Below are 25,259 nucleotides of genomic sequence, written 5' to 3' on the forward strand. Positions count from 1 at the left end.
GATCTTTGGCGTTTGATTGAGGAACTGCTGCTGGCTAGTTTTGTGACCCCCGGGAAAGACATTATGTAATTCTCTCTTAACATTGTTTTCCTTATTTGTGTGAAAATAACTCTTGCTTTATTATTTCATGAATGATTAAATTTTGTGATGTTGCACTACATTATTTTAGAAAGTGAGTAAAATGTTGATAGCTTCTTTTCCCCTTTCTCTGTCAAAACATCTCCAAAATGTTAATGTAGATTCAACACTTTTAGGTAGCTTTTTGTAAAACTCAGATTCCCAAGCATTCTGGAAGATCCTGATTCAGGTGATTTGGAGAAGTGCCTGTATTTCTAACAAGTCAGCTCAGAAGGTCTTGATAGAGATGGTGTGAGGAACACACTTTTAAAAGTCAAAATTTACTTCTGCTCATCTCCAAAAACGAATTCCAATTTCTAATGAAGTTTTGTGCAGGAACTGTTATTTTTTTTTCTTATGTTTATAATGCTCTTTCCTTATTTGCCTCCATTCATTTTAATTTTTTAAAAAATTTTATTGATTTTTTACAGAGAGGAAGGGAGAGAGATAGAGAGCTAGAAACGTTGATGAGAGAGAAACATCGACCAGCTGCCTCTTGCACACCCCCTACCGGGGATGTGCCAGCAACCAAGGTACATGCCCCTGACCGGAATCCAACCTGGGACCCTTCAGTCCGCAGACCAGTGCTCTACCACTGAGCCAAACAGGTTTCGGCCTGCTTCCATTCATTTTAAAGCACAAAAAGGATAACTTGTTCAAAGCCCAGTTATTAGGCTAACATCCACTTCTCTGAAGAGTTCTTGGCTTCCCCCAGGTCACATGGTTGAAAGCATTGGGCCAGGCATTTTGAAATGAAGTCAAATTTTTCAGGTCTTCTGTTTGCCCTAATGATACTATTTAAATAACTCAGCAGCTGGACAATTTCTGCCAACTCCACAACATTGCCTTATTATTTATGCTTTGGAGTATCCAATCATATATAAGTGATGGTACATAAATAAAAATGTTCAGCGGGAAACATTTCATAATTGGAGAAATTTTCCTCTGATCCACAAAGTCTCTGACTTATGTCAACGAAAAGTTCCTTCAGTTGACTCCTTAGGAACCTAGTTCTTCTTGGAGTTCTATGCTGCATAGTGACGCTTGAGTCAGTTCAAGTTTGGTGTGGTGGAGTCTGTAAGGTGGTAGCCACAGAAGCTTCTCCATTGCCATACTGAGTGACTGCAAAAGCTTGTGTGAACACAGGTCTACAACAAACCATCAGGTAAGCACATTGTTTTGGACAGCAGTGTCTTGTCTTTTTCAGCCTTCCAATTAAGTAGAACCCTGGTTCTAAAGAATTTGTATTTATGATGGTTACTAGACTTATTGTGGTGATCATCTTATAATGTATATAAATATTGAAAGAATATGTTATACACTTGAAACTAATATACTGTATATCACTTATAATTAAAAATAATTAAAAAAAGAATTTGTATTTATATTCTGAGCCTATTCTGTAACTACCAATTTGTACTTCACCTTTTCCACCTAACCTGCCCAACCCTCCTCCCATGAGACAATGGTCAAAATTCTCTCTCTGTGAATCTGTTTAATGTTCTGATTTTTTGTATGCTTGTTTGCTTGATTATTTATTTTACATTCAGTTGTCGATAGATATGTATTTATTGTCATTTTATTATTAATATTTCAAAATCTTTTTTTCCATCTTCTTAAAGAAGACCCTTCACATTGCAAATGTAATTCTGATTTGGTGGTGACAAACTCCCTAGCTTTTCTTGCCTGGAAAGCTCTTCATATGTCCTTCAATTCTAAATAGTCAATAATATTGTAATAACTATGTATGGTGATAGATGGGCACAAGATTTATTGGGATGATCACTTACTAAGCTATGTAATGTCTAATCATTGGGTTGTATACCTAAAAGTAATATATATTGTATTTCACTGAAATTGAAAAATAAAACATAATTTAAAGTCAACTCAAATACTCATCATCAGGTGAATGGATAAGTGAATTGTGGGATGCTCCTACATTGGAACACTGTATAGCAGTTAAAAAAAAAAGATGGAGTATGGATGCACATGATAACATGGATAAATAGAAAAAAATACGTTGTGTCAAAGAAGCCATACACAAAAGAATATATAATGTATAATTTCATTTAGGTGAACGGGAACAAATAATTGATTATTGTAGAAGTCAGAATAATGGTTATCTCTGAGGCGTATAAAAATAACTTAAAGTAAAAAAAGAAGAAAATAACCATTTGTAGAAGTCCACTCCCCCTATGGGGAAATTTTTTTTTTATTTGTTAATTTATTTTTTTCCCCTTGCAAACTCTTGGACCTGAGCCCAATATTGGGAACTAATTCCTAAAAAATATTGTAGGTCCCTGGAGCCAGAAAATACTTTAAAAATCTACAAAGTTAGCATGTGTTATTTTGAACTGGTAACCTGTCCAAATCCTTTCCTTAACTATAAAGTATTGATATGTGTCTGCTTTTCCTTGCCACCCTCCAGACACCTATAACCACATTGTGAGTAAAGACAAGAATCAACATTCTCCTTGCCTTCAATCCATGGATCTAAAGTGTTACTTGTCCATTTGCATAGAAAAACTCTTCCTTCTTTGAATGAAGCACTATGTGGCTAAGATGAAGTTTACCCTTTCCTATTTCTCCTAACAAATTTCTTTCTAATCATTAATGTATTTGGCACTGGGTTCACAGATATTTCTCTCCATTAAACTCCTGAAGCATCCTGCTGATGTCTGTGGTACCTACAACATCTATTTCCTTATTGGCATCTCCATTTTTTAAAAAATATGTTTTTATTGATTTCAAAGAGAGGAAGGGAGAAAAAGAGAGATAGACACATCAATGCTTTGTGCATGCCCCCTACTGGGGATTGAGCCTGAAACCCAGGCAAGTGCCCTGACTGTCTATCAAACCTTGAGCTTCTGGTTCATGGGTCAATGCTCAACCAATGAGCAATGCTGGATGGGCATGACTTGAACTGATTTACTTCTAGTATATGTGCTGCCGAAGTGAGCATTGAACTGATTTACTTCTGAAATCCTAACCTCTAATAGCCTAATTTTTTATTCCAATCTCCTATTTTTTGAATACATTCCCCCTACCTAACACCATTGCTATTCTTTGACCTCATAAAGTGCTTTATCCCTTGCTCTCTTCATCTTTTATCACTTGATTAGTCCCCATCCTAATTTACTTTCTCATTTCTCCTAGATTCCACAATTTTAATTTACTTTCAAGTGTCTCTTTCCTTTATTCTCAAAAACTTTGCCAGTTGCCAGTTATCTGCTGCGCTAAGTCTGGAAAAATTTAAACCTGCTTCATTTCAGTTTGTTTTCTCTTCTTCTGCTCTCTGGAGTACTGAGATCATACATGTGGGTGAATACAACTCCCAAATGATGTTTTTCCACCTGCACCTGCCCTAAGTGACGTCTTGCAATTGCTCTATGTATTCCTACTCTGCATTTTCTCCAACTAGCATAAGAGCCCATGCAAACTTTAATTTTTAGCATTAACACCATATTGTATTTCTCTATGTTTTTCTGGTACATTACCTCCCAAAAGACCTTACTCCCAAAGGTGATTTTCCATTCTTTTACTTCCAGAAAATAGGTATTCAGAGATAACATGTCAACTTCCTGCTCTTTTTTCTAATCTCAAGTACTCACACACATATACCTACATTCATACCTAAGCTAAAATACTTCTTTTCCATTGTGTAGAAGAGGTATTCTTTCTGTACAAAACTAGTCCCAATACTTACACATAGAGGTGTGACTGAAGATAAAATAAATGAATAAACATAAAGGATTTGAAACAGTGCCTGGATTGATGTAACTATTTTTCTTTCCCCTTCCCATCTCTTATTAAATCCCACCAATTTCTGTTCATATAACCTGCTTTCTATAGTTAACATCAATAAGATTATCTCTCTCATCTAATAAGAAATGCCTTCCTTTAAGCTCCTGCAGTCTCCAGTCCCTCCTCCCCAATCACTATCATATTTTTCTCCTTCCTTTCTGATGCAGCTCTTTGAAAGAGTTATCTTCATTTCCTTACATTTATTTGTTCTCCAATCACCTTAACTTGGATTTCTTCCTCCATCATTCCATGGCACATCTCATCAAATCAAAAAATCAATTCCTTACTCCAAAATGCATTGGCATTTTTGTGCTAATCTCTCTTAGTTTCTCAGCAGTATTTGTCTTCTCTAATCACTCTCTTCTTTTAAAAAAATTTCTTTATGGATTATGGTGTTATATATATGTGTCTTTATTCCCTCATTACCTCCCCTAACCACCCTCCTCATGCTCTCACCCCCCTGTTGTCTGTGTCCATTGGTTAGGCTTATATGCATGCATACAAGTCCTTTGTTTGATCTCTCTCCCTTACCCCCACCCTCCCCTACCTTCCCTCTGAGGTTTAATGGTCTGATCGATGTTTCTGTCTCTTAATCTTTTTTTGTTCATCAGTTTATGTTGTTCATTATTTTCCATAAATGAGTAAGATCATGTGATATTTATCTTTCTCTGCTGGCTTATTTCACTTAGCATAATGCTCTCCAGTTCCATCCATGCTGTTGCAAATGGTAAGAACTCTCTCTCTGTCTCTCTCTCTCTGTCTCTCTCTCTCTGTCTCTCTCTCTCTGTCTCTCTCTCTCTCTCTCTCTCTCTCTCTCTCTCTTTTTTTTTTTTTTTTTTTTTTTTTTTTTACCACAACGTAGTATTCCATTGTGTAGATGTACAACAGTTTTTTACTCCCATCCAAGTACTAATCAGGCCCGACCCTGCTTAGCTTCCGAGATCAGACGAGATCGGGCGCTTTCAGGATGGTATGGCCGTATACTGTACAACAGTTTTTTAATCCACTCATCTGCTATGGGCACTTAGGCACTTAGTTAACAAATCTTAGCTATTGTAAATTGTGCTGCTATGCACTTTCTTCTTTAAATGAAGTTTCTCTTATTTTGATTTCTGAGATACTATTCTTATTTTTCACATTTTTTTTGATAATTCTTCCTTAGTCTTCTCTGTTGGCCTCTCTTCCTCTCTTATCTTGTTAAATATTCATATTCTTCAACTTATTTTTATGGATGATCATAACAGAGTTTCTATTGGATCAGGTTAATTCAGAAAATTCTACTGCAAGAAGGCCTTATGGTTGGAAATAAATGTATGGTATCCTAGATGGCTTCACTTTTCTCCTCTCCCTGGACACCTGTCTCATCTCTCCAGGTGTTTTTGTTTGTGTGTTTATTTCTTTAGATCATCTTCCTGAGGGAAGAGGGCTGAGGTGTTACACAAGATGTTTGTGATTAATGATCCCCGGAACCTGCAGATTTTGTATGAATCCTTGGAAAAGAGAATTCCTGAGTCCTATAAGGTGAGAGAGTAGTGGGTGATGTGGGGAGACAGGGATGAGGTGTACAGGGGATAGATTCAGGGCTCAGAACTTTCAGGTGGATGAAAGTTCAAGTTTAAAGTCAGATTTCTTCTTCAGGGATGATTTAAATAGCCATATTCATTCACCTACCTTACTCTTTTTCAGCTTCTTAAACATCGTTTGAACCAACTATATTGTTATCTTTAGTGGATTACTTTTTTTTTTTTTTTTGCTCCAGCTATTGCAATAGCTCCCTGTTTTCAATATTACTATCTCACCTGCAACTTGGTGAGCAGAGCCATCTCTCTGAACAAATATAATCATATTATTGCTTGTTTTAAAATTTCAGTAGAGGCCCATGTCTACAGAATAAAGTCCACAATTCTTAATTGTGTATACAAAGGTTTATAAAAAAATGCCCCAACCTCTTCTATTTCATTTCCCAACATTCCCTCGTCATATACCACATGTTTCAATTATTGTGCCCCTCACAGCTCTGCAGGTAGAATACAATCTGCTACTCCTTCAAGCATTCATTCATGCTTTTTCTCCCACCAGGAATTACTTGCCATCCTTCTCTCTCTATCTTGCCAGGGGAAAATTTTACTTATACCTCAAGGCCTAATTCAAGTATACTCTTTCTATCAGTCTCCCACAACTTTGTCCCTGGGATGCCACACACCACACACATACATGTATCAGAACACATGTCCTGTTATGATAAGACTAGGTATTTCTCTATCCTTCCAGATATAACTTGAATGCAGTGGCCATGTTATTTCATCTTTGAATTCTCTATACTTGACAAACATCTGATATATAATAGATGCCCCATAAGTGATATCGTATGGTATGAAATTAAAAAAATTGGAACAATGCTATGAATGTTTAAAAAATGAATGAGTGAATTTCAAGATAGAGATAGAAGGATGGCAAGTTCTTTTTAAAAACATGTTTTTATTGATTTTTAGAGAGAGGGAGAGAGAGATAGAAACATTGATGTGAGAGAGAAACATTAATTGGTTGCCTCATGCATGTACTCCCCTTCAGGGATTGAACCTGCAACCCAGGCATGTGCCCTGACCAGAAATTGAACCATCAACCTTTGATATCTGGGAATATGCTCAACCTATTGAGCCACACCATCCAGGGAAAACGTTCTCAATGATTCAGCTATTAACTTGGAGTTTTGTGGATCTTTGCTGGGCCATTTTGAAGCAAATAGTCCAATGAACCATACTGGAAGTTTTGGTTCTATCCTGTTCAGTCTCCCTAACTCCTGGTCTTATTTCCTGTACCAGATACAAGGCTCTATTTCAAAGAAGAACTTTCTCTCCTGTTTTGTTCTGTTGCTCTTGTAGGTATATGGTGCCATTTTTCACATTAAAAATAAAAACCCATTCAACTTGGAGGTGCTGGTGGATGCCTGGCCAGATTATCAGATAGTCATTACTCGGCCTAAGAAAGAGGTGAGAACTCAAGCTACTGAATACCAGACTGGTTATGCTCTGGATGGTCTTTCTGTGGGAATGAACGAACTGAAGCTGTTGGCTGGGAAGAACAACCTTGACATTTGTGACTCATATAAGTTTAGAAAGGCCGCTTGAGGGAGAAGGTAGGACAGTGAGATTAGCAAGGAATCCACCAAATAGCTAATATTGTAGTACCAGTCTTGTAAATAACATTAGGATCCCATCTAGTGCATTCTTTTCTATTAAGAGTCTGACCGCAGCCATGCACCTTAACATAGACACCTATGGCTGCAAGTGGTTAGGAAATGTTGTCTTTCTCTATGTCTAAGTGAACATAATCCAATAATACCTGAGTCAGTATTGGGATTGAGATCTAAACCTGCTAAGTGACTAAATGTGTGACCTTGGGAAGATAGCTGTTCTCTTAATTATAAAAAGTAACGTTGATAAAATTATTATGTGAGAAAATTGTTAAACAACAGATAAATCATGGATATTTGATCAGAATGTCTTTGTCATCATCCAGGTTTGGGGTGTATAAGTAGTGAATTCCTTCCATTTCAGAATAGGGATATTTTACCCTCCCTCTATTTACATAGTAATCAGGTGAGTTAGAACACATCATCTGCAGTGTCCCCCAGGACCCACCCCCTGATGGTGTCTGAAGCAGAAATAAGCAGGTAGGCAGGGGCAGACCTGGCCCTCTACTACAGATGCTGCTCTGAGCTCTGGATGATGGATCTTTCTCAAAGTCTTCTTTATTCACATGCTCACCAAGAGTCAATTACCATGCCCCAGAATGCTGGGTCAGAATTAGCTTAGGCATTGTCTCCTCACAGACTCAGAATCTTGACCCCCAACTCTGCTCCTTATACTTCTCTCTATACCAGAGGTGCTCTCTCTTTTACACATTTATCTAATCCTGATGCCTCCTCCATCCCAGACAATGGACCTACTTACTTACCCTCCCAAGGGCAGCTGACTTCAGTGTACCATCAGAAATGAAACACCTTTCATAGAGACATAGACACATCGAACAGACTGTCTAACCTATGAGACAAAGTTGGGGGGGCGGGTGGTAAGAGGACTTGTATGCATTCATCTGAGCATAACCAATGGACACAGACGGGTTGTTGGTGGTGGTGGTGACGGCATGTGTTGGGGGTGGGGGCGGCTGGGGAGAGGTCAATGGGGGAAAAAGGAGACTTATGTAATACTTTAAAAAATAAAGAACTTAAATTTTTTAAAAAAGAAAGGAAACACCTTCAGTGTGTTAATAGTGACTTATTCTTCAAGGGATTCCAAGGCCATTTTATGCACATCTTTCAGAAAAACAAAGGGCATCATATCTCTAGCACTCCAGACATAGGCAAGAACATTTGGTAAATTTTAGTGCCATGTAAATTTGATTTATATTTGTTTTATCAGGAGATGAAAGATGATCTGGATCACTATACCAACACTTACCACATCTTCACTGAAGCTCCTGACAACCTGGAGGAAGCCCTGGCATCCCCCCAGGTTATCAACTGGGAACAAGCCTTCCAGATCCAAGGTAACTGGTCTGAGTTAACAGGCAAAGGCTCCCTGGTTTGTTCACAGTAGATATGAACAGGGTGATGCTGAACCTGTCTTTCTCCTCTCTCCAGGTTGTCAAGAGAACTTGGGTGAGGCAATAAGAAAGGTTTCCGCTTCAAAATCAGTGCAGGTGGATTACAGGAAGACCATGCTTTTTACATTAGATATACCAGAGAAATTCAAGACATCAAGTGATGGCAATGAGAATTTGATGGAACTACTTAAAAAGTTCAACACGGATGAAGCTAGCAAGTGAGATTTTACTTTTTTGCTTCCCAAATTCCTGATAGAATCATTCAGTTGCCATAATATTTGAAACTAAATTTTGAAATGTAATATTTGAGACTAAATTATGATGAGCCACATAGTTGGATGGGTAAAGGAGGGGAACTTGGTTTGCTGAGCATGGGCAGTGCCTTCATTAGACAAGTCCTTTACCTGGCAGGTATTGGATCTCATGGTAGCACTGAAAAATCTTTTCTAAAACGATTACTTTTTGTAAAAATGCTACATGGTGTACAAAATACACAAGTATTCAAAATAAAAAGCAAAAGTTTGCCTACATGAATTCTTCCCAATCTTCCTATCCAGGTGTAAATACTATTAGCATTGGTGTTTATGCTTTTAGAACTATGTGTGTTTTTGTTGTTATTCCCCCCCCCCTTTTTTTGAATAATATAGACACATACTGTATTGCAGCTTACTTTTTTCACTCAGCCAATATGTTATTTATGTTTTTCATGTAAACTCACACAGATATATTTATTTGGACAGCTGTATAGATTTCTATAATAGGGAAATACATAATTATGTATTCCCATATTAACACATGTTTAATTTATCACCAGTTCTTCCTAATAACAAAAATTCTGTAATAAATATCTGCATAAATATATTGTGGCACAAGTTGAATTAATAGTTCTGAAAGATGGACTCCTAGAATTGAAATAGTTGGATCAAAATATGTATATTAAGTAAAGATATTACCAAATTGGATGCTAAAACTTTGATGAATTTAATATGTGATAGCATAAAATCTGAAACAACCTGTGTTTATCAGTAGAGGCATGGATAAATTAATTAAAGTTTAACTCAAACACTGGAATAATATGTAGCTATTAATAAGAATGAAGCGTCTCTATATGAATTGATAAGAAAAGAATTCCAAAATATATTGCTAAGTAAAGGAAGAAACAGCAATTCAGATGGACAAAACATTATATATTGCATGCTATCACAGCATGTACACATGGAAAATTTTATAGAATACCTCTAGAAAGTTACATAAATATATTGTAGTAGAGGCCCGGTGCATGAAATTCATGCACAGGGGGAGTTGTGTGTCCCTCGGCCCAGCCTGCACCCTCTCCAATCTGGTACCCCGTTTAGGATCAGGCCTAAATGGGCAGTCGGACATCCCTCTCACAATCCAGGACTGCTGGCTCCCAACTGCTCTACTGCCTGCCTTCCTGATTGCTCCTAACCACTTCTGCCTGCCAGCCTGATCACCCCCTAACCACTCCTCTGCCAGCCTGATTGATGTCTAACTGCTCCCCTGCCAGACTGATTGCCCCTAACTGCCCTCCTATAGGAATCTCTTTCTTGGCTCGCATGGAAAGAGTTCCAATTCAGGGTTCGGGTTCTGGAGAAGGGCCGCACACAAATGAAGAGACTTGAGACTTGAAGAAATTCAACTTGGCGATATGGGGGGCGAGGCGGTATTCCAACTCTAGTGGGAGAACTACTACTGCTCTGGGCCTGCCATCCCCTTTTATTAAGGCTTTGGGGAAAACATCTTAGGCAACATAAACAGAAATTTACATGTAGCCCTTAGGCAGGAAGTAACAGAAACTTACACAGGACAAACAAGGTGGAGGCTGCTTCAGCTAACAATGTCTCAACTAAAGGATAAGTGGTTAGAGCAATTAAGGTTGTTGACCAGCCTTCCTGTCAACATCTCTTTTTAGTGAAACTGATTTGTTTTCCAGCATCCTCCCCTGCAGGCTTGGTCACCCTTAATTGCCCTCCCCTGCAGGCCTGGTCCCTTCCAACTGCCTTTCCCTGCAGACCCAGTCACCCCAACTTCCCTCCTCTGTCAGCCTGGTCACCCCTAACTGATCTCCCCTGCAGGTTTGATTGCCCCCAACTTCCCTCCCTTGCAGGCCTGGTCCTCCCAACTGCTCTCCCCTGCTGGTCATCTTGTGGTGGCCATATTGTGTCCACATGGGGGCAAGATCTTTGACCATGTAGGGGCAGCCAGCTTGTGTTGGAGTGATGGTCAATTTGCATATTACCCTTTTACTAGATAGGATAACTAGGTGCATCTAGAGAAGATAACTGGGTAATAGGGGATCAGAGAGAGAGAGAGAGAGAGAGAGAGAGAGAGAGAGAGAGAGGAAGAAATTATTTTGAGTTAATTTCCATTTATGCTTTATAACTGTATTAATAATTCAAAAGAACAATTAAAATCTAAATTCCCACTCACAAATGCCATTGATTGAACTGGGAGACCCAACAATATTCAAATTTTTCTTTGGTTCATCTGTGTTTCCAAATGCATATTTATTCCACAGGAGGAGGCAGGTGACAAGGCTCCAGACCTTTGAGGACGCAGAACTAAGATCAGGTCAGGCATGGAAAAGAGCAAAAAGAAAGCCTTACTCCTGTGCAGACAATTTCATGCCTAGTGACCTCACCCTTGAGCGAACATAGATCTACTTTGAAACTGAAAAATTCCTGAAAACTCTTCCTCTCTGGGGAGGGCTAAAAGTTCTTTGGAATCTTCCACCTGCCCCAACCTCCCCTACCACAGAGGATATTTTTCTGATTTTGCAGATGAGAACATTTAGTCTTAGATAATTTATCCATTGAGAGAACAGGATTAAAATCCTAATTGCTACCACCCCAAAATCTAATTTCCCCTCTAGTGATGCTTCTCAAATGGCATTTTTTTTTTGTATTTCCCTAAAGGTATGTGTTGATGGGCTTTGGGACACAAGAAGCTGTAAGATTAACATTACTCTTATCTTCCTGCAGCATACATTTTATTGAATTATCTGTTAAAATAAATATTATTTTGTCTATTTAGATATTTTGTATAGTAGAATTCAGAACCCATGTGTTTCCAATGTGAACCTTCAAAGAAAATTCAGCCACATAGGAAGATGCTCTGGGGTACATCTTTGCTATTTTAGGAACATCAGCTGATTTTATTCTTCCCTGAGAATTTGCTTGGGCTTTTTCTGAGATATGCTTTCTTAAGATTTTCTCCCTCTCAATTATTTGGGAAGATTTTGATGCAAACATAAAAACAGTACTTTTTGTTTATCTGTTTCCTCCTCTAAGCTGTGGGATCCTAAAGAAAAGAAATGGTATCTTATTAATACTCTGCAATCCTGGTATTTGGTAAAAATTGGCTGAGTAAATGTTCTTTTTTTCTTGGCAGGCAAAGAAATTTTCTGAGCATCTTGTTGGATGCCTCACATGCAGGGGTTGTGAATGAGCATTGGGACTATGGAAAAAATGAGAGGAGCTTGAAATATGTTGAACACTGCCTTCAGCATTTTCCAGGATTTGGCGTGTTGGGTCCAGAGGGGGATCTTATCTCTTGGGTTGTGATGGAACAGTCCTGTGAGATGAGAATGGGATATACTGTCGCTAAATACCGACGCCAAGGCTTCATGATGCAAATTGGTTATCATGTGAAAGAGTATCATATTCAGAAAAAAATACCATTCTATTTTCATGTAGCAGATGATAAAGAAAGTTACAAACAGACAGTGTTAAACAATGGGTTTAAGTGTCTTTCTTGTGGCTGGCATCAGTGGAAGTGTACTCCCAAGAAATATTGCTGATTAGTGCCATTGTCCATTTTGAGCCTTTCTTATCAGTGAAAATACATCAGTACAAACATGGTAATCTATATTAGTGCAAAAAAAAAATCATCCAATTTTTAGGGTCCATGAATTTCCTAAGCTCATCTTTATATAATATTTTAATTTTCCTCCTCATTCAATTTATAGAAAATTAGAAGCTTGACCCATGGATGCCATACTTTTCCTTGATAGTGACAGACATTTCAGAATTAAAATCACCCAATGTCAATCATTAGAATAATTTAAAAGCAATATTTTATTCTTTGAAGATGTTTTTTGTAAAAGAATCCTGTCTTATTTCATGCTTCTATCTTTGAAAATAAAAAAAATATTCTTTGAAAAATGTCTCCTCTGGTACTTCCCCTACCTCTTACAAAGTTTTCCAACGTACTTTTCAGAAGCACTCAGCATAATTTTGTTTGTATCTATAATTTTGTTTGTATCTATGAGTTTCAGTTTTAATTCCTACATTTAAGTCAAATCATTCAGTTCTTAGCCGTTTCTAACTAGCTTTTTATTAGAGGGGTTTGGTAGGTTGAGTTGTGTGTCTTCATATTCAAGATGATTTTTATATCTATGCTGTATTAGTTTTGTAACAAATCACCACAAACTTAGTGGCTTAAATCAACAAAATATAAGATAATATTATCTTACATTTCTATAGTCAGAAATCCCAAATAGATCTTATGGGATAAAAATCAAAGTGCCAGCAAGGCCTGTTCCTCTGGAGGTTCTTAATCCATCTCTTTCTCTTCTCCAATTTGTCCTCATTCCCTGGCGAGCGACCCTCTACTTTTACCCTCTTTACTTAGCCTTTGTTTCTGTATTCGAGTCTCCCTTCCTCCTTCTTATTAGGACACCTGTGATTACACTTAGGGCCCACTTGGGTTGTAACCCAGGATAATTTTCTCATCTCAAAATGCTTAATTTAATCACCTCTTCAATATCATATAGTTTAATATTCAAAGCTTCAAAGGATTAGCACCTGTCTATCATTGAGAGTCACTGTTTGGCCTATGAAAACTGAGTTTATGTTTCTCCATGACAAAAGCCACAAATGCTTCCAATCTGAGACTGATTAGCATTTCTCTCTTTTTTAATCACACTTATTGGGGTAACATTGGTTAATAGGGTCATATAAGTTTTAAGTGTACATTCCTATAATACATGATCTGTATATTGCATTGTGTGCCCACCAACCTCAGTCAAATCATCTTTCATCATCATATATTTGGCTTCCTTTACACTTAACTATTCCCCCACTCCCATCCCTCTGGTCACCACCATAATTTTGTTTGTATCTATGAGTTTCAGTTTTATATCCTACATTTAAGTCAAATCATTCAGTTCTTAGCCTTTTCTGACTGACTTATTTCACTTAGCATAATATTCTCAGGGTCTATCCATTTTCTTGCAAAGGGTAAGACTTTCTTCCTCTTCCTTGTTACATAAGAATAGTATTCCATTGTGCCTATGTACTACATCTTCTTTATCCAATAATCCTCTACTGAAAGACACTTGGGCTGCCCCCAAATCTTGGCTATTATTAATAATGCTGCAATAAACATATGGGGTACATATATTCTTTCATGTTTTAGGTTTCTTCAGATAAATTCCCAGAAGTGGAATCACTAGGTCATATGGCCATTCCATTTTTCATTTTTTGAGATAACTCCACATTGTTTTCAACAGTTGGTTGCACCAATCTGCATTCCCACCAACTGTGTACAAAGGTTCCCTTTTCTACATCTTCACCAACACTTGTTTGTTGATTTTTTTTATGATAACCATTCTGGGAGTTGATATCTTTTTTTTAATTTGATAGCTATCGGTCTTTATTAAAAGCATTTCTAAGGGATTATATCAGGAGAAAAGAAAGTTTTTGCATATGAAGTTCAGAGATTTAAGAAGAAACTAAAAGTAGAGAAAGTTTTATGCATGTGAATTATCCAAACATACATTTAATGTTTTTTTATTGATTATGGTATCACATAATTGTCCTCATCCCCCCATTCCCACCTCAAACCTCTCTCCACATATGCCCCCATCCCCTTTTGGCCGTGACCACTGGTTAGACTTATATGCATGCAAAAAAGTGGTTCCCCCCCCCCCCCGCCACCTTCTCCTACCTTCCCTCTGAGGTTTGACAGTCTGATTGATGATGCTTCTCTGTCTCCGGGTCTGTTTTTGTTAATCAGTTTATGTTGTTCGTTATTTCCTCTAGATGTGTGAGATTATGTGATACAAGAAATACACTTATAAGAACCAAAAATGAGACCAGCCATAATGGTTATGCTGAGAGGCAAATGAATCAGTCTGTAATGAGTTGCTTTCTGGGCCAACAGTTCTGTTGAGTCCCAATTTCAATGTCAAACAGTTTCTTATGTGTACATGTCAGCAATGATATTTCAGTTCTGGATGGTGGACAAATGGTGGTGATGCAGGTCCAACCATCTCTGGTTTGGTCCCGGGCATCCTTCAGCAACTCACAGCTGCTGTCTGCTAGTATGGCAAGGTGTTGTTAGAGTCTTCCATCTCTGGACTATTTCTCTTCTGTCTTCATGCCTGGATCAGTCCTGTCAATTCCTCTCTGTTGGAGGAATCCACATAGTCTTGGAGTTGTTTTCTGAAAATATAAAAATATACAAACATATTCTTGACCAAAAGTTAATAAAGGAATATTTTCTATAAATTTGGATATCTTTTTAAAAAATATATTTTATTGATTTTTTTTTTTTACACAGAGGAAGGGAGAGGGATAGAGAGTTAGAAACATTTGGAAATAAAATAGGGACTTTTTAAAAATGCCGCTGGACTCGGGACAAATTGTTAAAAATCGGGACTGTCCCGCCAAAAGCGGGACAGTAAGGTCTTGTCACCTTATTTTAAGGTGATCTCTCACACCGCTATTCCTCTGATATTGCTCCTGACTAGAATTTCTATATCCTAGGTCCAGATTCATGAAAGAGAGAACTTACTCTAGTTTGGGCTCTGTGTCTATCTAAAATCTGATTTAGGAGTCAAGGTCATATGTAATACTGGTGTTCAGATTTCACTTATATAAGGGATTTTTGGATGAAGTGGTGATGTTTACTTAAATTTAGTGAAACAGAATCAACATTGTAATCTTTAAAATGCCCTTGGTGCTTGAAAGTAGGGACCCCCTGGGCTGGTAAAGGATGACATAGCCAACATATGACAATAGCCCCGCGATGCCATGATCATTCTCTGAGCAGCCATGGGCTTTTGGCTATCCTGCCTATACAATGAAGTAGCAACTTAGGAACTCAGTTAAACTCTGTACTTACATTCCCAGCCCTAATTTACATTCCTGATCCTTCTGGCAGCAATTACACATCTTGGCTCTATAATAATAATAAAAACCCCTGATTTAAGACAATGCCAAAGAAAGCACAGAGACACAAGGATACATGGCCACATAATAATAATAGCTTATATCTAGATAGCACTTAATAGGTTACAGGCAATATTATAAGTACTTCATACATTTTAATTCAGTGCTCAGAACTGCCTTGAGAGATAGGAATGGTTGTTACAGAAGAGAAAACCATATCAGAGAGTGTTACATATATATATATTAATATATATATATATATATATATATATATATATATAATTTTTAAAAATATATTTTATTGATTTTTTACAGAGAGGAAGGGAGAAGGATAGAGAGATAGAAATGTCGACGAGAGAGAAACATCGACCAGCTGCCTCCTGCACACCCTTTACTGGGGATGTGCCCACAACCAATGTACATGCCCCTGACCGGAATCGAACCTGATACCTTTCAGTCTGCAGACCAACGCTCTATCCGCTGAGCCAAACTGATTTCGGCTACATTTCTTGTCTAAGGCCACCTAGCTAGTAAGTGCCAATTTTGGAACTAAATTCATTTGTATGTTTTCCAACCCAGTACCCTTTACCTCTGGGATATAACCTTTGAGAAATTGGAAAGGTTCAATAAATACTGACAAATGAGCTGAAGTATGGGTTCCTGACTATTGTCTTAGTTTCCTTATATGGAATTGGAAAGAATGATAGTTTTATTTTATTTTGTGGAATTCATTTTTAAAGGAAATAACCTAAATGAAGTGCATAACACTGTATAGCTTAGAAGATTAAAACTGTTTATTAAACCTTCTTCTTGTTTGTGTCTGGAATAATTACCTTAGAGCAATATTAGATTCTGGAAAACAGCATTCTCTTGTTGACTATGAACCGTCATATAATTCTTTCCCTGTATCCTCCCCATTTTAGAAAAGTCTCCCCCAGTAGTCAGCAGACTTAGTTTATAATCCTTTAGCCAATCAACTTTGGCTTGCCCTACAAATGGAATTGAACAAGGCTCAGGTACTTACTCCAATGCCTGCTAGATTTGGGCTGGCTTAATAGCTTCTCTTAGGGGAGTTCCAACACCAGATATTGAACTAAAATATATGAAGTCTTTATAGACTTCATTGGAATTCCTTCTAGTGTCCCTAATCCCAGATAATACAAAACCTAGAAGATGATCCAAGCCTTATTCTTTCAGGAAACACATGGTAAATGATACATGGAAATTGCTTTCCTTGCCTTTAACCTCTAGCTAATAATTATTAAAAGAAGAGGACCAGACTCCAAAACACTAGCTGTGGCTAAAAATGTACCAAATTGTTAGGTTAATACTATTTAGATTCAAGGAAAAATGATCAACTTGAATATTCTGAGCAAAACAAAAAATATTTCATTTATATGCATGAAAGATAAACAACAGGTCTCAAAAGGAGTCTCTTCACCTTTAATGCCTAGACTGCAATTCCTGCATCTCTCCGGAGTGGAACTTTGAACCAATCAGTCTAGAATTTCTTAAGTCAGCACTAGTGACTGCTCCATAATATCCTCTACCTTCCATTAAGGGAAGACAGCAGAGGGTAAAAGTAGGTTTACGGTTGTTACACAAATAAATCATATGATAATTAATAAATAATAATACAAGAATAGACTCTGCTCTGCATATGCACAGCTGTAAACTACTTTCCCCAGCTCTTATATAAAGAGATATATGCCACAACTTCTGTAGCCATTCACCAATTGATAAACGCTTAGATTGCTTCTAGTATTGGTTATGGTAAATAATGCTGCTATGCATGTTGGGTACAAATGTCTCTTTGATGAAGTATTTTCACTCCCCTGACTGGGCTGGGATTGGCGTGAGGCATGGCAGACCAGCCTCTATGGCTATGTTGCTCTTTGATAACTCAAATCAGACCAGCCTGTTCCTCTCTGAGTTCCCCTGTCATATAGCACCTTGTCTTGGCTCTACACATGAGCAAAATTCTACTACTTGAGTCCCGCAGGCAGGAACTCAGACTGCCCAGATCCCAGTGCTGCCTGTTGCAATCCCTGCCCACTACTCCATTACAATCAGATTCTCACTGGTTAAGACCAAAGATCCCTTGGCAATCCCCATCGGACAAGATTGGGGGACTCCACAATGGTGGAGGCACAGAAGGTCATCCCTGCATCCAAGGTAGTCACAAAATCTATTTACTTATAATGAAGCTGTGCCAAAGTATTGCTAAATAGAAAACAACTCCGCCCTTACGTAAGGCGAGAATTTATTTGAGAGGATTATTGCAAGAGGAGAAAGGAAAGGGGGCTGTTATGAGAGGGAGGGGGGGGGGGACTATTTCAACAAGGAGAACCCCAGACCATCTGAAGGGTCAAGCAGAAGTGACTATTCTTTTATAAAGAGGCTTAAACCAGGCACATGGGTCTTCCCATTGGCAATTTCGGCCAGGCCAAGTTCAGTTCTAAGCAGAGGATAGAAGCTTAAGTTTGGTTTAAGTCCATTAACACTTTGCTAACACATCAGAACTTTGTTCTCCTGGATTGGTGGCATTGAACAGCTAAGCTAACCATTTTATAAGGTGTCAGAAACAGCTAGAGCTCTGCCAGAGCACTGCTGCTCTGAGTCCATATATTCTTCTGAATTCTGCTCAACTATGCCAACTATCAAGGCAGGTTCCTTCTCAAACTCTGCCCATTTCCCTAACTGTTGGGTCCAAGCCCCTCTGCCAGGAGCTAGGCCTTCTGGGACACCTGGTCTTAGATGGAAACGTCATGAGAAATTGTGGGTGTATAAGAATGAGTCTTTATTGCAGGAGCCAGTGGCCATATAGCCATCAGACAAAACAGTTCTTTACAGCAAAGTTCCACATAGGTCACCGCACACTGACTGATAAACCAAATACATCTTTCCTACAAAAGCAGTAGCATCTTCTGTGCCCACAGCTATTATCTGAGCAGCCACATGCTGCCCCAAGACTCACCACTTTATACCGCAACACCTGAGCTTTCTGCCTCAGCAGCTTCTCCAACTTCTCCAGCCTTACATAGTAGCTACATCATCTGTGCCTACCTCAGCTTCTCCAGCACATTCTAGCTGGTTATTACCATGTATTATACCATTTCAACAAAAGAGGCCTCTCACCAACAATGACATCAAACATTTGGGCTATAGAAGGGCACAGGTTCTCAGCATACCATGAGATCACTGTGGCTTTGCACCTGCTTATGGTATCTTAGGTTTGAACATTCTGACTAAGATTCCCATGTTCAAAGTGGTCTTGGCCATTCTGGCATACTAACAATAAGGCCTTGACTATCTGGGGTCTCTGGTGTGGTTCCCACATTTAGAGGTAAGTCTAAACAGGGTTAGAGAGAAGCGTGAAAGGGAGGAATGCAAGAGAGGCAGGATGGATACAGCTCAGAGAATGTTTTACCCTGAGTTCAGCCTCTTCTTGGTAGGGACTAAGAATGCGGTTATATGCTGACTCAGTCGAAGGGAAGGAGAGAAACTGAACTCAAGTTTGGTTAACAAGCAGTTTGTTCTGAAATGTCAGTGGGGATTCACAGTTAGCTAATCATTCATGAGAAAAACAATGAGAATTTAGAACATCAGCATCTAGCTTTATTAGAGGTAAACAAGGAGGACATCCATGTGTCTTAGGTCAGATTGGGAAAGGCTGGTTCCCTGCAATCAGCCATTTCAGGAATGTACCAGCCAGAGAATTGCATCTATTGAAATACACTTTGACCTCAGCCTTTTGGCTGGCTTTGAGAATTAGCTCTACAAGTCTTTTTGCTTTAATTATTTGAAGGGTATTGTTGAAGATTTTAACTGCTATATAATTATTCTGAATATGGCTGCATGAGACAAGTGTTGGAGGGGATATGGAGCACATGGAAAGCCCCTTCACTGCTATGGGAACATAAACTAGTGCAGCCACTTTAGGAAAACACTTTGGCAGTTTCCTTTGAAGTTCAACATATGTGTGACTATACATATGCACTTCTATGCATTTCCCTAAAAGGAACAAAAATGTAAGTTCAAATATTTGTACATGAATGTTCATAGCAGCTTTAGTTATAATCATTAAATATGAGAAACAACACAAATGTTTTTCAACAAGTGACCAGATAAGAAAATTTTGGTAGATCCTTGCAAGGAAATACTATTAAGCAATATAAGGAAATGAACTATATATATTGATATAACAATTTGAACTATTCTCAAAGACATTTTTACTACTGGAGCATAGACTAAAAAAGATTCATACTAACTAATTTCTTATATTTGATATTCTGTAAAGAAAATCAAATTAATGATTGTTAGGAACTGGAAGTAAGAGAAATGTGAATTGCAAGGGACATAAGGTATTCAAATTGACCAAATATTATTATGGTGCTAGTTACACAAATACAATATATATATATATTTTAAAACTCATAAAGTGTCCGCTTAAAGTTGGTATTATATACTTAAAGTTAGTATTGTATGTAAAGTATATCTCAGCTAGAAGCCTGATGCATGAAGATTCATGCTAGATGGGCTTTTCTTTCCCTTGCTGCCAGCACCACCTTTCCACTCCGGCCCAGCCGCTTTCCCCTCAGGCCCCAGAGCTGCCTCTTTCTGCTCCAGGAGCCATGTCTTTTCATTCTGGGAGCCACCTCTTTCTGCTCCAGCTCCACTTTCCCACACTGCCCAGAGGCCCTGAGAGACTGGAGGTGGGGCAGAACACCTGCATTGTCGCCATGGCAATGACACAAGTGTCCTGCTCCTATCACTGGGTGCCTGTGTATGCAAATTAACCACCATTTAAATTGGGTTAATTTGCATATCACTCCTGACTGGCTGGTGGCATAGTGGAGGTACAGTCAATTTACATGTTTGTCTATTATTAGGTAAGATTAAGCTGAACAACAAACAATAAAAATAGTCTGAAAAAATTAAATATATAATTTAGACCTCATTTCACATAAAATGTTTTAAATAACAAAATATTAGGAACAGGATTAAATAATTTTTTGGGGGGATTCAATAATTTTAAACATTTTTTCAGATGTCTTTAACACATAGTTGAGTTTGGAAAACATTTTACTATAGCACTTGTTTTTCTTCTATATAAGCATTCTTTTATATATTTCTTTATTTTTTATTTTTTGCTCTAGAAGCAAGAAAATATAGGCTTTATTTAAGTATAAATAAAGTATAAATAAGTATAAAATATAGGCTTTATTTCTTATAAAGTAATAATAAAAATGGTTGACACATACTGAGTACTATTTAGATGTAAAATTAAATGTCTCACTTACCATGAGCCAGATTGCATATAGTCAGTCACTCAATAAACATTTTGGATGACAGTGTAGAAACTGTTGCTTCTACTAATGATAATAATAAACAGGATACTAATAACTATAATAATTAATTGAGTGCTTACTATGTCCCAGGCACTGTTCTAAGAACCTTACATATATTGATTTATTTAATTGTTCAGCTACTCTATGGGACAGTTGCTATAGTTATTGTCATTTATAGAAGAGAAAACCAAGGCACAGAAGAGTTAAAGTAAATTGCCCAAAGGCATATAGCTTCTAATTGGCAAATGAGGCTTGTCATGAATAAAAGTTAATCTCAAAGGGCACTCATTGATGCTTAGAGAATATAGTTGTTAATCTCAGTAAATCCTTTATTATTGGAATTTTGGAGAATATAAAAATTAAAATGAAAATTTAGAAATATTTTTTAAAGAATAAAATATATGAAAAAATAATTTTAGAAAGAGGCACATGTGCCTTCTGCCAGACTTATCCTTCCTTAGAGTTAGTGAGGAGTTTAGTGAATGGGCATCAATGAAATGGCTGGGATAAAGGCCAGACGATTAGCTAGAACTGCCTATTGGGTCTGTATTGGGTCTCAGTATGCTGTCTAGCACTTCTCATTCCTTGATGTTTCTTGATCCCCTCTTTAGGATAAGGTCCCTGCCAAGATGTTCCAATTACAAGGCCCACAACTGCTGCAGATGCTAGAGAAATCCTTGAGGAAATGCCTCCCTGAGTCTCTAAAGGTGAGTGCAACCTCTTAGGGCAAAAGGAATAGGGACTGTCTATGAAAAACGTGGGAAAGAGAATTAGCCCTCACCGAGCCCCTGTTCTGTGGCAGTCACTCACTCATCTTGCATCTCACATAGTTCATATCATCTTGTTGCCAGGCAGGTCTATTATATCCATGTAACCTAAGAGGATCTGGCAGTTATATGACTTGACCAAGATCTCAGATGTAGTGAGTGGCAATGCTATGATATAAACCCACTATGGTCTTTACTGTGTGATGACCCAAGACCATTCCTTTGTGTCTTCTAAGAATTATGTCAGATAGCAATAGAAGTGTTTCCAGAATTTCAAAGTTGACTGTAACTAACACATTGCTATCTAAATTATTCTTTCTAAATAATCAAGTGAATGCTGAAAATTTAAACATTATGATTCTTTGAAATTTATAATGGGTCTATTTTTATTTTATTAAAACCAAATGGATTATATCTAATTTGAGATTATACAGATATTTAGTTTTAGAAATAGAACAATGATCTTGTCCATAGAGATATTCTTGTTTTTTTGTTTTTGTTTTATATATATATATATATTTTGCAATAATATATTTTGGAAAAGGACTAGAATATCACCAGGGATAAAAAGTGCCATTGTATTATGATCAAAGTATCAATTCACCAAAAAGAGCAACAACAAAAAAATGCTAACATGTCTACACATAACAACAGAGGCTCAAAGTACATGAAGTAAAAACTGATGGAACTGAAAGAAGAAATAGATAAACCCACAGATATAATTTAAGACCCCAACACTTCTCTCTCAATAATTTATAGGCTATATATAAAACCTGTAAGGATATAGAAGAGCTGAGCAATAATATAAGCCAACTTGAACAAACTGACATTTACATAATATTTTTCTCAACAATAGCAAAATGCATATTATTTTAAAAAGCATATTGAACATTTATCAAAATAGACCATATTTAAATTTTTAAAAAAGAATTGAAGTCATATCAAGTATGTCCTTGTATTACATGGAATTAAAATTTAAAAGAGCCCTAGCCAGCAGACTGAAGGTCCCTGGTTTGATTCTGGTCCAGGGCACATTCCTCTGTGGCAGGCTCCTTCCCAGTCCAGGCTCAGGGCATGTGCAGGAGGCAACCAATGGATGTGTTTCTCTCACATTGATATTTCTCTCTGTCTTTCCCTCTCTCTTTAGCTCTCTAAAAATCAATGAAAAGGATGGATGCACTCTCCCAGAAACAAGGCGGAAGTGTGCAGGACACTGTGGGGCTGAGGCAGAAGAGGCAGGGGCAATGAGTGGTCTCAGCTGACTCTTCAGGAGGGGGAAGGAGGAGAAGGGACAAACCCCTGAAGAGGCTATATAGAAACTGAAGGAAACAAAGATGATACTGATCAAGAAACAGGAGTTTCCAGAACAGAAGATTCAATAGGAGCTACAAACAGACAAGAAGCATGGGACCAAAAATAAGAGAGGGATATTGACAATGTGGATGAACTGGTGGCCAACATAACAGAACAACAGGAGGTGGCCCAGCAGATTTCTGTTGCCATTTCTCAGCCTGTGGGCTTTGCAGATGATGTGAATGAGGATGAACTGTTGGAGGACCTAGAGGACCTAGAACAGGAGGAATTGGCTCAGAAGTTATTACATGCGGGTGACAAGGAGGAACCCCCAGTCAAACTGCCCAGTGTACCCTCTACACATCTGCCTGCAGGGCCAAGAGTACCCAAGATGGTGGTGTAGTAAACACCTAAACTGCTGCCTTGCACAACAATTTCAAAACTACAACTAAAAGACAAAACGTCTATCACCCAGAGCCACTGGAGGGCTGGCTGAGTGGAAGTTCTATAACTAAAAGGAAAGAGAAAAGAACATTCAGTGCACAAGTGCTGAAAAGCCGATGTATGGGGGGTGCGTGCGAACTGGTCTGGCAGTGGGTGTTGCTTTCTTCAACCTGAAGGGAGACAAACTCCTGATTTCTCTGAAATCCAGTTCCTGGAAAGAAGCTGGACTGTCTGATTAAAGAGATTGGATAAAAGTCTTACACATATAGATGAAGACAGTGGCAGGGGGTAAGGGCATTGGGTGGGGTCGGGAATCAGGTGGAGAGAGGGTATGGGGGGGAAAAAAGAGGAACACCTGTAGTAATCTGAACAATAAAGATTTATTTAAAAAATAAAAGTAATAAAAATCAATGAAAAAATATTCTTGTGTGAAGATTAAAAAATTTTTTTAAAGAGACCTCATTGTGCTATTTATTAACACAATTTGTCTTAAGGCAAGGTGGACATAATATACTTCAAAGGGTAGGGTTTACAGAAGCATTGTCAGATTGGGGAATAGCCTATAGCTGTTCAGGTGTTTGGCCAACAGGAAGTAATAACATGCAGATTTAAGATGCCCTGAGTTGTCTGGCAGTAGACAATCCTATTCAGGTTTGGAGAAAGGCCGTTCAGCCAGTTCCAACAGGTGAACTACATATGTGGTTTAGCCCTGGTTGAGCCCCTAAGCTTCACCAACCTTTTGATGAAACTCTTGTAATTATTACATGCTGGGATTGATTCCCAGCACTAGGAGGGACAGGACTCCTAAAATAGAGCATAAAAAAAAATGCAAACATGTTCTGCATTGGTCCATGGACTGAAGGAGCACTCAAGCTATTCACGTTTTCTCTTTTTTTACTTTTGCTACCCTGTCCCCATTCCTTGGATTAGTTACTCTTATTGACTCTGTAATGAAACTCTCCACTAATGTGGTAAACAAGGCTAAGCCCGATGAGGACACAAGATAGAGGTAGTAGCAAACTTCCCTCCTTTGTTTTCTCACACAGTGGCATTGATATTCAAATGATCACTTCTATGAATCCCCCCTTTCTTTTCTGAGGATGGTAGATCAAGAGTTAATATGGGATAGTGAGCATGTTAGAATGAAGAGGCTCTGGGTTTAAATTCTATCTAATTCAGCCACATTGAGCCTCAGTTTCCTTCTCTATGAAAGTGAGACTAAGAAGTGCCCACTTGAGTAATATTTAGGATGCTTATCTGCAGCCTTGGAATGGGCAGTGGAGAGAGCACAGCTTATACTAAAAAAAGGAGGATCCTAAAAGCTTTAGTAACACCATTCAAGTGATATTCTGTTCTGCATTTATGTAAGAAAATAGATCTGATTCTGCAAATCAGATCTTATCCATATCTTTCCTACTACCTTGCTCTTATTACAGGTACTTGAAACTGGGAAGGGAAAGAAGGAATAGTCTACAGACTCTACACAATCTGACCCTCCTTCTAGTCTCAGGCCTCGCAGTCTCATACACATTGCAGATGCATGGCAGGGCCTGTAGGGGCAAAGGGCAACCTGGCATTTGGTGGTGGTAGCCCACTGCCAGCCTCTGAACCTTGCAGCCAGCTTCTTCACCCTGAACGCAGAGGAAGGGTTGGATTTCATGACACTAAAAGAATTTGCTCTG

At 38.2% G+C, this 25,259-nt stretch overlaps 2 protein-coding genes across 5 annotated transcripts in view; both read left to right on the top strand.

Moving 5' to 3' along the window:
• The window catches only part of GLYATL2 (glycine-N-acyltransferase like 2), a 44,534-nt gene extending 29,496 nt beyond the window's left edge, over positions 1–15,038 (top strand). The window contains exons 1-6 of one of the 4 annotated variants that reach the window (XM_084894954.1): positions 1,265–1,282; positions 5,325–5,442; positions 6,804–6,911; positions 8,343–8,469; positions 8,564–8,744; positions 11,938–15,038. In XM_084894954.1, coding sequence (XP_084751080.1) covers positions 5,365–5,442; positions 6,804–6,911; positions 8,343–8,469; positions 8,564–8,744; positions 11,938–12,346 — 903 coding nt within the window. In that variant the 5' untranslated portion in view covers positions 1,265–1,282; positions 5,325–5,364 and the 3' untranslated portion in view covers positions 12,347–15,038. Of the gene's footprint in view, positions 1–1,264; positions 1,283–5,322; positions 5,443–6,803; positions 6,912–8,340; positions 8,470–8,563; positions 8,745–11,937 lie in introns of those variants that run through there. The other 3 variants (XM_084894952.1, XM_084894953.1, XM_084894955.1) reach the window with 3 other exon arrangements.
• Positions 1–25,259, top strand: part of LOC311628087 (olfactory receptor 5AN6-like) — a gene marked incomplete at its 5' end in the record, with an annotated part of 243,286 nt that overhangs the window by 135,888 nt on the left and 82,139 nt on the right. The window lies entirely within an intron of this gene.

This window comes from Pipistrellus hanaki (genome assembly GCF_964339955.1).
Source record: "Pipistrellus hanaki genome assembly, chromosome: 9".
NCBI lineage: Eukaryota > Metazoa > Chordata > Mammalia > Chiroptera > Vespertilionidae > Pipistrellus > Pipistrellus hanaki.